This window comes from Chanodichthys erythropterus, chromosome 10 (assembly GCF_024489055.1).
Source record: "Chanodichthys erythropterus isolate Z2021 chromosome 10, ASM2448905v1, whole genome shotgun sequence".
NCBI lineage: Eukaryota > Metazoa > Chordata > Actinopteri > Cypriniformes > Xenocyprididae > Chanodichthys > Chanodichthys erythropterus.
The window spans coordinates 56,774,973-56,786,153 of record NC_090230.1 but is presented as its reverse complement, the minus strand read 5'-3'; the positions used below and the strand labels follow the sequence as shown (position 1 = coordinate 56,786,153).

Genomic DNA, 11,181 nt, shown 5'->3' with positions numbered 1-11,181 from the left:
GCTATATTGCTATATATATATATATATATATATATATATATATATATAGGCTACTGTGGTTTGCTCTCAAGATTGTATTCTCGGAAATGTTATTAAAAAAAAAAAAAAAAAGTTTGAAAAATGACTTCATAAGTTCCAACTGGCTTACTGTAGGATTCTGGAAAACGTCTGTCAACAGCAGATTCTAAACATAACCTAAAAACACTTCTCCTTGGCAGCATATCTGTCATTACATAATTTGTTTTTGAATAGTTTAAATATAAATACTGATCTCACTTTACTATAAAATTGCCTTTTATAAAAAACCAAAAGTATTTTAGGTACTTAACAAAATATATAATTCCTTTCAAAAGGGAGTTTTTCCTTTTCTTCTATCCATGTTAGGCATTTTTACAAAAGTTCTCCATTCTACATAAGCTATATATCAGAAAAAAAAATGTTTATATCAAGAAAAAGAAAAAATGTGTGGTCAACTATCCAAAAGTGCAAAACTGTGGCAACTTGGTGTCCATGTGAAATTCAAGAGGATCTTCTGCAGGACATCTTCTGCACCTCATGGTCATCATTCATTGGGTTAAGGGTTACTTCAAACTTACATGCCAGTTGCTTAAAAAAAAAAAAAATAGTAGTTAAAAATACAAAAAGTACAGTACCGGTAAATTTGTGTTACATTGGCAACAATCAAATACAAATAAAGTATATATATATATATATATATATATATATATATATATATATATATATATATATATATATATATAAGAAATTACCTTTTTTGCCATGCCACAAGCCTCAATATTTGCACTTTCAATATTTGCATCATCTGATTTGCGGCATTTTGTCTTTCCGATAGTGGCCTCTATTTTGTAGTTTATCATATTTGTTACCTACACAGAAAGGTTCACAGTTATAAAATGTGGATTAATCCACATTTAAACATGAACAGTATGAATATATGAAATCTGTACCTGAGTGCGAGCCGATGTGATATTGATAAGTTTGAAGTATTTCTTCGCTTTGGACTTAGTGTTGAATGACTCTACAGCTTCTTTAGCAGCTTCTTGAACATCTTTCCTCTCTGGGTTGGCGTCGGTCCAGCCACCGAGCAGATTCACATTTCCTGTAAGACATGGGGAGGGAATATTAATGATAGCACTTGGCTTTTGAATAAATGTATTTGCAATGTTTCAGTTCATGAAAAACATCTGCTGTACTTAAAATGATATACATTCACCAACAAAGAAGAATGACAATGAAATATATATATATATATATATATATATATATATATATATATATTTTTTTTTTTTTTATTTTTTTTTTACAGTGATACAATGTTAAACCAGAGTATTCTTTGAAGTTCCATGTTCGAAATTTCGAGCCTTTCTATCTTACAATTTTTTATTTTTTTTTAACTCATAATTTTGCGATGCAATCTCTTAATAACAATACACAGTAGCCTAATAGAACAAGTAGCTAGCCTATATCCTGTTTGCTATCACGGTTCAAAGTGTTCTAGTTAAAATATTCAAATTTAACGCACACGAAAAAAAGAAAACGCGGTTGTAAACAATCCAATATAATAAGAACAATAAGAGCTTACTTGCTACAACTAATGTTTCCTCCAAAGGCTGGTCAGCATTGCTGTAATGAAACACAGAGAGAAAAGACACAAGGAGGAGAAAGCAGACATCCATGACTTCGGCTACGTGATCTTTGAGAGAATGATCCAGTGAATGTGGAGAGGCTTTTAGATATCTGCCATGTAGTCACGGAATGCCTGACGCGCTCTGATGCCGCACTCGCCCTTCCCGCCAGTCAGGGTGGAGTCCGTGTTACGCCCACTGATGTAATAATCATTTATTTTACTGTCTATGGTAATAAGGGTGAATTCACAGACAGTAGCCTAAGTCAAGGGAAAGCATTATGTGTACATTTAAGTGTGTGTGTGTGTGTGTGTGTGTGTGTGTGTGTGTGTAAATGAGGGAAAAAAGGGTAATCTACTTATGCTGTAAGCTGCCGATCTGCTGTCAGTAGCCTACGTAGACAGCTTTTCGGCATGTAATTTAACTTCCTGTTACTTACAGGTGAAGCTTACAGAGTTTAAATACAATTTAACTACACTTGAGAACAAATGTCACTGCTTATTTATTCCTACACTACCTGATCAACGTCACATTTATTTTTTTTTTATTTTTTTTTTTTTTGTGGCATATATTTATATATTTATGTCTATTTTTTAATATTTAACATTATATGTTTTTATTATTAATATTATTGTTATTATTAATTTCTCTGAGATTCCGTAATTTGTATAGCTATGCATATGTAGGGCCTATATATTTTGCAGTAGCCTACTATCAATTGTATTTCATTAATTTTCAGTGTTTTACTTTGAATGACTACAAAAAAGATGCGTTAATTAATAACACATTTTTTGTGTTATTTTTTTCTGACACATTTTGTGTCATTTTGTGTACATAATTGACACAAATTGTGTAAATATAACACATTAGTGTGTAGAAAATGAGCAGGAATAACACATGGTTGAGTTAAAAGTAACACAAAATGTGTTGTCCTTAACTAGACACACAGGTGTGTTAAGATATAACACAAGTTGTGTTGTTTTTAACACATCTGTTTTAAGAGTGAAGTTGGGTGAATTTCTTGATAAATCACAGCAAATAAGAATTTCTTTGAAAAATTACACCTTCATAATGAATTCTCTAATAATTGCAATTTCTTCTGTATTACAGGTGTCAATATAGCCTATATATATATATATATTTTTTTTTATATATTGTACAATGTAAGTTTGGTTGATGTTGATTAGTTGAGTTAAAAGTTAAATTTAAGTTGAGATTACTGTGGCAAAGTGCTAAAACATTTAATTTAAGTAATAGATTTTTAATCAAAATTAGTATTTTGCATACAACAATGCAACAATCATATAGAAACATTTTATATCAGTAGGCTATTACATATGCTGTAGATTAAAATGTAAACTAAACTAAAATTTTAACATTTTATTCTGAATGAAACAGTTGTGTTTTGTGTAGTGTCTCATATGGTACCTTCTAATATTTTCTTCAAAGAAAAAATGAATTCTAAAAAATGAGTCCCAAAAACATGTTTTGCTGGACCCAGGAGGATAATCAGTCATTTGTCCTGAACAGTGACATCCAAATACCTCTCACCAAGGCCACATTTAAAAACAAAACAATCTAGAACATGTGCTACAAAAATCACACCCTCACCGCACAAAAGACAAAACAACCAGTCAATGAAGACCATGATGACAGAGCACAACAGATGATATATATGTGTTTATATATGTGTGTATATATAATATATATATGTGTGTATCTTATAAAGCACTGGTGATATATATATATATATATATATATATATATATATATATATATATATATATATATATATATATATATATATAATCTCACCAGTGCTTTATAAAATACTATTCATTCCATTAGGCAGTTCATACTTTTTGCCTTGTTTACAATATACTAAAGCACATTTCTGTGGCAATGTGATAGTTATCTCATCAGGCCTCTCAGCTATCTCATCTGGCCTTAGGTCATGTCTGTATGTGACTGCATTTTGGACCAGTGATGACATCCTAGCCTGTGTAATTACAATGTGTGATTTACTATTATATTCATTGCGTAATATACCCACAACTGTTTGTGTAGCCTGATTTGTATACAATGATTTAGAAACAATTGGTTACAAATCAGGCCTAATTATTTACTTTGTCATGGAAATATCAGGGTGTAAATGGGAAACTCACACTCTAAATCACTGACATCAAGTACGAGATGATTAAACGATTACCTCAGTTAACCCTGTCATATTGGTCTACAGTCACAGTGAGATAAGCCCAGTAGAGCTCTTCAGTTCTACAAGCTTCCTTAAGGACTTGAACTGATGATGAACTCTTAAAACCCCTCTGACATATGCTGACTGATTTGCATGTATATTTAGGTTAATGATAAACCGAAAGGTTTAAAAAATGACACAATCAAACACTGTAACTTAATGTACAGGTGACTATATTTATAGTGTAGCATTAGGCTTCTTGTGTTTATAACAGGTCTTTCTCATCATAACCAAAATGTTGTGTACTGAACAGCATTTAGTCAAGTCAAGTCATTTATATAGCGCTTTTTACAATGCAGATTGCATCAAAGTAGCTTTACAGTGATAGAGGGAACATCATTTTGGATGTATGCAGCTCCAGAAGAAAATGGTGTCATTGTCCAGCTTAAAGTGCTGCTATTATGGAATTTTGAAAATTACCTTTCATTAAGTGTGTGTAATATAGCTCTAAGTGAATGAAAACATCCTGCAAAGTTTTAAATCTTTTCAATTAAACGAGTCAATTAAACGAGTCGTTTGTAAAACGAATCCCAAACCATTTGTTGTGACGTCACAATGAAACATTAGCATATTGCCCGCCCACTTATTGCACGCAGACACCAGGGAAAATTACTTTTTTAACATTACCACAGCAGTACAATCTTTTCTTGTATCCCCGTCATTTTACTCTCAAACCTCTGGGAGTTTAACGCAGGATTCACAAAACATTTGGTCTTAGAATATGGACCAATGCCCAGTTTATTTGGACCAACTTGCTCCTCTGAATCTCAACCTGTAAGTATGATTAATCAGCCTGGTCTCATTGTTAATACGTAGTTATTAATACGTAACTTTAAAAGACACAAAACGTACATATTTGTACGTTTTGAATGGTGCTAAAACGTACAAATACTGACGTAATTATGGCACCCAAACGTAAACATACTTACGTTTTTACTGCGAATAAAACGTAAAATATTTACGAATCTTTCATGTCATAAAAATATATGTATAAAATATATATAAATGTTCCCTTTTTAACATTTTTAGATGAATGTAATATCCCTAAACCCCACCCCACCCCGAACCTAAACCTACCCATTTTATACATAATGTTAAAAGAATAAATCATAATTGACAGAAATGTGTAGGAAAATGCCAATTTTAGTAAAAATATGACATTAAAACGATATTTTGAGCCACTTATCCTACACCTTCCCCTAAACCTACCCATAACAATTTCTTAAAACTACATACATAAATGAAAAACAGACAAACAAGCGTAACATTAATCACAATCATTTATTTTTTGCAAATATGTCAAAAGTGGTACCAAAAGTTAAAATGATGATGAGTTCCAGTCGCAGTCCTCTCTGGCTGTAACGTAATAGTTTTTATAGGGTACAGAGCAGAATATAATTTATTAATCCGTGAAATTATGAATCTGTCTTCTCTCTGTGAAGGCGCGCACTCATTTCAAATGTCAATCCACTGAAACACGGCATATCGCAATCTGCGACGAAGCAGGTAAGAACCAATGAGCGTTCGATATCAGTGCCGTAAACCATGTCGTAACGCTTCTCGAGGGTGGCGCAGGCGCACTGGCGCTATTTTTTAAATTTGAATCATAACGTGCGCGGGTTTTGACTGTGACGGTCGCTGTTGCTGAGAATGAAGGTGAAGATCGACAGATAAAGGGCTGAATTTGAATCTGTTCCTCGCAAACATATGGATTCTAAAGATATGGAGTACAGCAAACAAATAAAATGGGTGTGATTTGTTAATTTATGTTGTGCTTTGGTGTATCTTATGGTTGTATTGTCAATCACTGCATAGGAAAAAAATCGCACAGCAAAATATTACAAAACGATTATAGAAATGTTATTCATTTTAAGGTTTCAAAGTGTAGTCTCGTTTAACATTATGTAACGTTAATGACAATTGAACACAACATATTTGAATCATTAAAGCCAAGATTTTAATATTAATACATGGTAATTCATATACATTCACACTTTACGTTAGATGTTTTACGTTTTTAAGCTGCTAATACGTAAGTATTTGTACGCTTTAGTGCTATAAATACGTCAATGTTGTACGTTTTTGTGTGTATGAAAACGTTAGTAAATGTACGTGTGGTAGAACCACACTTCACGTAAAAATACACACGTATTCTCATGAGATCACGTTGGATTAATAATTGATGTTTATATTTTCTAGCGATCATTCAAAATTCGTGGTTTAGTCTGTATGTCTCCTGCTAACCGGCTAACTCACGTTTCTGTAGTTCTGCTATTCAGATGTGGGTCCAATATTGTCTAAAAATGTGTCGATTAATGCAGCTTGTCTGTCTTATTACTTAGAGTAATGATCAAGGATGGAGCACGATTTTTGTTTACAAAGTTCAATGCATTATCAGCTATTCACGTTTGTGCTCGGCTAACGTGGGAGTTTACAACATAGCTGTAGGCCCAGTTCGCTATAACTGTAAAACTCACTCAATTTTTACTCTGCATTTTTATTAAAGTAAAGTAAAGTGGAGCACTATCTGGTATGTTAAGATGCTAGTCCGCACTAACGTCAGTTCTCCAACAACAAACAGTGCATGATTATGATTCAGGCAGCATTACAGGTCATAAGTCAGATTGGGATCGGAACAGTCAAAATATTTAATCCAGTTCCATTCATCATGCCAGTATAGAAATGGTTTTGTTGGGGATCTGTGCCACTGGCTGTCGTGTCATGGCCTTCACAGGGGATGGTCTAGTTGACAAAAAAATGTGTTTTTAGTCTAGATTTAAATTGACAGAGTGTGTCTGCTTCCTGAACAATGCTAGGAAGACTGTTCCAAAGTTTAGGTGATAAATATGAAAAGCATCTATTGACTGCGGTTGATTTTGATATTCTAGGTATTATCAACTGGCCAGAATTTTGATATTGCAATAGACGTGAAGGACTATAATGTGTTAAGAGCTCCCTCAAATACTGGGAGGCTAAATCATTTAGTGCTTTGTAAGTAATAAGCAAGATTTTAAAATCTATATGATGTTTAATAGGGAGCCAATGCAGTGTTGAACTCTAGCTGCTGTGTTTTGGACTAGCTGTAGTTTGTTTATTTAGCATGCTGGGCAACAACCCAGTAGAGCATTACAGTAATCCAGCCTTGAGGTCATGTATTTTGTTGTAGTCTGAGAGAATGTATTTATAGATTTAGACCAATCAGAACATTTTACAATAGTCAGGACTGAGACAGAAAGCCCTTATCTATAATATCTTTTGAATTCAATGTGAAATGCTGAAAAAAATTCCCATTTTTATTAACACATATATTTCCCCAGCAGATGGCACCATTTTTGTTTTCATTTTTCATGCATTAGTAAGGACATTTCTGTTCATAAAGTTGCATTTATTTTCCCATAATAAAAGTAAATGCAAATACTTTTTTTTTAACCCCTTAACTGTCACCGTCCCACAGGTGGGACGTTTGCCATTACATATTTAAAACAGTAATATTCTATACTAAACCTAAACGAATCTTGACAAACTATATATCATTTGAAAGCTTAGAATCTGTAGTTTGCATATTTGGTGACTGATTTCCAAAATAAATTACATAGGAGCAGTAATTTATCAATTTGCAACAAGCATATTTTCATACTCATAAGGCATGTTCAGACCTTTATTTTGAAATTGCAATGAACATGAAAAATCATTAAAGATTGGTTGAAACATGTTTTTTTTTTTTCATGCCAAGAGTTCAAAAGATAACATCCATTAAATTTTTTGAGAAAAAAAGGTCTGAAAATGTTTTTAATAGGAAAAAAAAATACATTTATGATTGTGGCGCCGATCTATAACCTAGGCCTACATACATGTTATTTTTATGTTTATTAGAGGCTGAATTCATATCAAATTCTGCCAAACTTCCCATACTACTTCTATATAGGATATCTACTTCATAAATTGTATGAAAATAATGGAAATATATGGTTCAGATCACTCAAACCATATATGGAAATGGAGGCGCCTTTATATGGTCAGTAATGGAGCTTGGTTGTCATCTAGTGAAAAAGTGTGGTACTGCGCCCAAACAAAATCTTACTGAAAGCTCATTTTTTGAGATATCAACCTGAAATTTGGAACACAACTTGTTCAGATTTTTGGCTTTGATTTCCTTGCAGCTTGAGAGTAAAACTTGTTTTGTAAAATATATATTTTATGTAAAATATAAAATATTATATTTTTACATTTTACATTTTCATAAACATAAACTTCTATAACTTTTTTTCTGTTTCACTTACATAAGTATTTTTTCATCTTTAAAACAAGACCAGCCTTTTGTCTATACTCCAAAGTATGCGTGAATTACAACCATTTAAGTTTGGATAGTGCATTTTCTTGTCTAAAAAAAAAAAGTGGGGGTGACAGTTAAGGGGTTAAAGAAATACAAATTAAATAAAAGTATAATTTTCATAATAGCAGACATAAGGCATTTCCTGGTATAACAACAATGCAGTAACATTACTCTAAAGATGCACTCCTTCCACTGACAATATATAGGCTAAATCCAGCTAAGTTATGCTTAAGAGGGTCTAAACGTGGATCATTAGACTGTTGGTCCACCACAAATACCTGTTAAGCAGAACTTGCTCTTTTCTTGTGTCACTAGAAGGCAAAAAAGGTTGTGACGATTCCCACAATTTCAACCAAGAAGGGCCAAAGGCAACAGGCTGCATCGGGGATCCGGATACTGACAACCCTGCTTGTGGTATATGGCCAACCAACATTACGTATTATTATTAGGCCTACTAATTCTTTTTTCAACAGAGCCATCATCTCACAGAGGGGGAGGAGTCCTCCAAAACTATATACATGCACTTTCTTTTTCCACCGACATAAACTTTTTGGAAGCTGGTGTTTGAGAAGCAGTGCCGCTAGCTAGGGAGTTCCCTTCATCAAGTCAAGTCAAGTCACCTTTATTTATATAGCATTTTTTAAAATTGTTTCAAAGCAGCTTTACAGTGATTAACATTTTCGTCTGAAGATAGTTCAGTGTTGATTCAGTTCTGTTGTAAAGTTCTGCAGAAAACAGTGATGTCATTGTCCAGCTCTGTTCAGTTCTCATACAACAGTGTCAGTACAGTCAGATCAGTAATATTGTTGAATATTAAGTCTCTCCAACTAAGCAAGCCAGAAGCCACAGTGACAAGGAACCCAAACTCCATCAGGTGACAGAATGGAGAAAAAAAAAACCTTGGGAGAAACCAGTCGGGGGCCAGTTCTCCTCTGGACAACGAACAAACATGGTGTGATTATAATTCAGGCCGCCACACAATTCAGAATTCAGATCGGAATCACTAGCATTCAATATTCATCCAGTTTCTTTTGATTGAAGGTCAGAGTCATCGAATTCATTACTTACCACTAAACTCAAATATCTCCTGTGTGATGGTTGAACCCTCACCAGGCCTGGTGGGCAATAGGTGCTTTCACACCAAGAACGATATCTAGTAGATATTATAAAGATAACTATATAACTATATTTGTGTTCCAATTCACTGCGATATCCCCGGTGGAAAAAAGTACACTTCTATAATATACTTAAAGTTCTCTATTTTCGTGCACTAATTTTGTACTTAATATACAAAAAAATTCTTCTTTAGTACTTCTTAAGATCATCTTAAGAACATCTAAGTGTACTCAACTGTGCTTTTTTGAGACACCATGAATATGAACTAAAATGTGCTTTTAATATACTATCTCTCTTTAAAAATATATATTCAGCTACCCCTTGTACACTATGGGTTCAAGTGTACTATAAGTGGTATTTTAAGTATAGTAGTCAACATTTGAAATGGATCAAAACCTTTCATCAAAGTTGTCCTAAACTCTTCCTCTTATAGGACAACTTAGTTCTTAGGACAGTTTTGATTAACTTTTTTGATCCACTTCAAATGTTGACTACTGTATATTATAGAAATACACTTTTTTTTTTTTACCTGGGATATCATTTGGGGCCCAAAAATCTCAAGGCCAATGCATTTTTTTGCCTCCATTCTCCTGACGCCACACCTGCCACTCCTAAATCAATTCTTCATCACTCATTGTTAGGCCCATCCAGTGGCCCCTAATTGAATAAAAACTGCTGAAGCCAAAACCATAGACGTGTTCAGAGAGAAAGACCTATGTGTCCACATCACGTCGCTCACGTCTGGTATCCCTTCACCTCTCCATTGCCACCAGTCGTGCTCATTTCCATCAGACCCACTTGCTTATGGGGTTAGAATTGTTCAATTATTCCAAATAAATAGATTATGATCCACAAATAAATGTAAAGAGATTCACAAATAAATAGAATGAGATCCACAAATATATGTTAGGGGTATCACAAATAAATAAATAAATTTACAACTATGCCTTCCTAACAGCAATACCTTGTGACAAGCCATCTTTGGTCCAGAGGTTATCATTAATGTTTTCCAGATTTGGAAATTCTAGTATTACAAACAAGAGCATCATGACTGAGCTGCAAATGTTGCTTGGCACATAAAAACCTGTGCCAAATCCTCTTCAGTGGTCACTATTTGCTGCATAACAAACCAACACAATTCCTCACACGGCATAATATATTGTTCAGCCTTAGCCCTGTCCTGCCAGTCCAGAAGCTGGGTGATCTCATCTCAAGAACCCTGGGCTCTTGATTTGCAAGAATTTGCAGAATGACCTCCAGTGGAATGGTTGTGTAATAACTGTCCTATAGAAAAGTTGTTATAATACATCAATGGAGATTTCATGACAATGGATAATGGAAGACTTAAAGAATTAGTTCACTTCAGAATTAAAATTTTTCTCCAAAGTGGACTTCACAGGGGTACAACAGGTTGAAGATCCAAATTGCAGTTTCAATGCAGCTTCAAAGGGCTCTACACGATCCCAGCTGAGGAATAAGGGTTTTATCTAGTGAAACGATTGGTCATTTTCTAAAATAATAAAATGTATACTTTTAACCAAAAATGTGATACGCCACACATCACGTTGTAAAGGTCAAGAGTGACATAGGCGGAAGTAGGTACAGCGGTAGGGAGAAAAACATCAAATTTTCTCCTCCAACTTCAAAATCATCCAACATTGTTGTTTTACCATTTTTTTTAAAGGGCATTTGACTTAGTCTTTGCACGTTCGCTTTGTAAACACTTGCTCGGTACTTCGGTACATGACCACAATGCAGCCCTTGAAGTATCAGCAGAGATTGAGTCAATTAGATCATCCATTGTGAAGGCCTCATCAACACGACAACCAGTG

At 33.9% G+C, this 11,181-nt stretch overlaps 1 protein-coding gene across 2 annotated transcripts; it reads right to left on the bottom strand.

Annotated features, from left to right (window-relative positions):
* Positions 1–46: 46 nt before the first annotated feature.
* si:busm1-57f23.1 (uncharacterized protein LOC368621 homolog) lies at positions 47–1,800 on the bottom strand. 2 transcript variants are annotated; one of them, XM_067398334.1, is made up of 4 exons: positions 1,604–1,800; positions 969–1,120; positions 773–887; positions 47–609 (listed from the first exon to the last, which is right to left on the bottom strand). In XM_067398334.1, exons 1-4 carry the CDS (start codon positions 1,695–1,697, stop codon positions 593–595), a joined length of 378 nt encoding a protein of 125 aa, XP_067254435.1. In that variant the 5' UTR covers positions 1,698–1,800; the 3' UTR covers positions 47–592. The 2 variants fall into 2 exon arrangements, with proteins under 2 accessions (XP_067254435.1, XP_067254434.1); XM_067398333.1 differs by having other exon boundaries at positions 50–606; positions 771–887; positions 1,604–1,799.
* Positions 1,801–11,181: the final 9,381 nt, after the last annotated feature.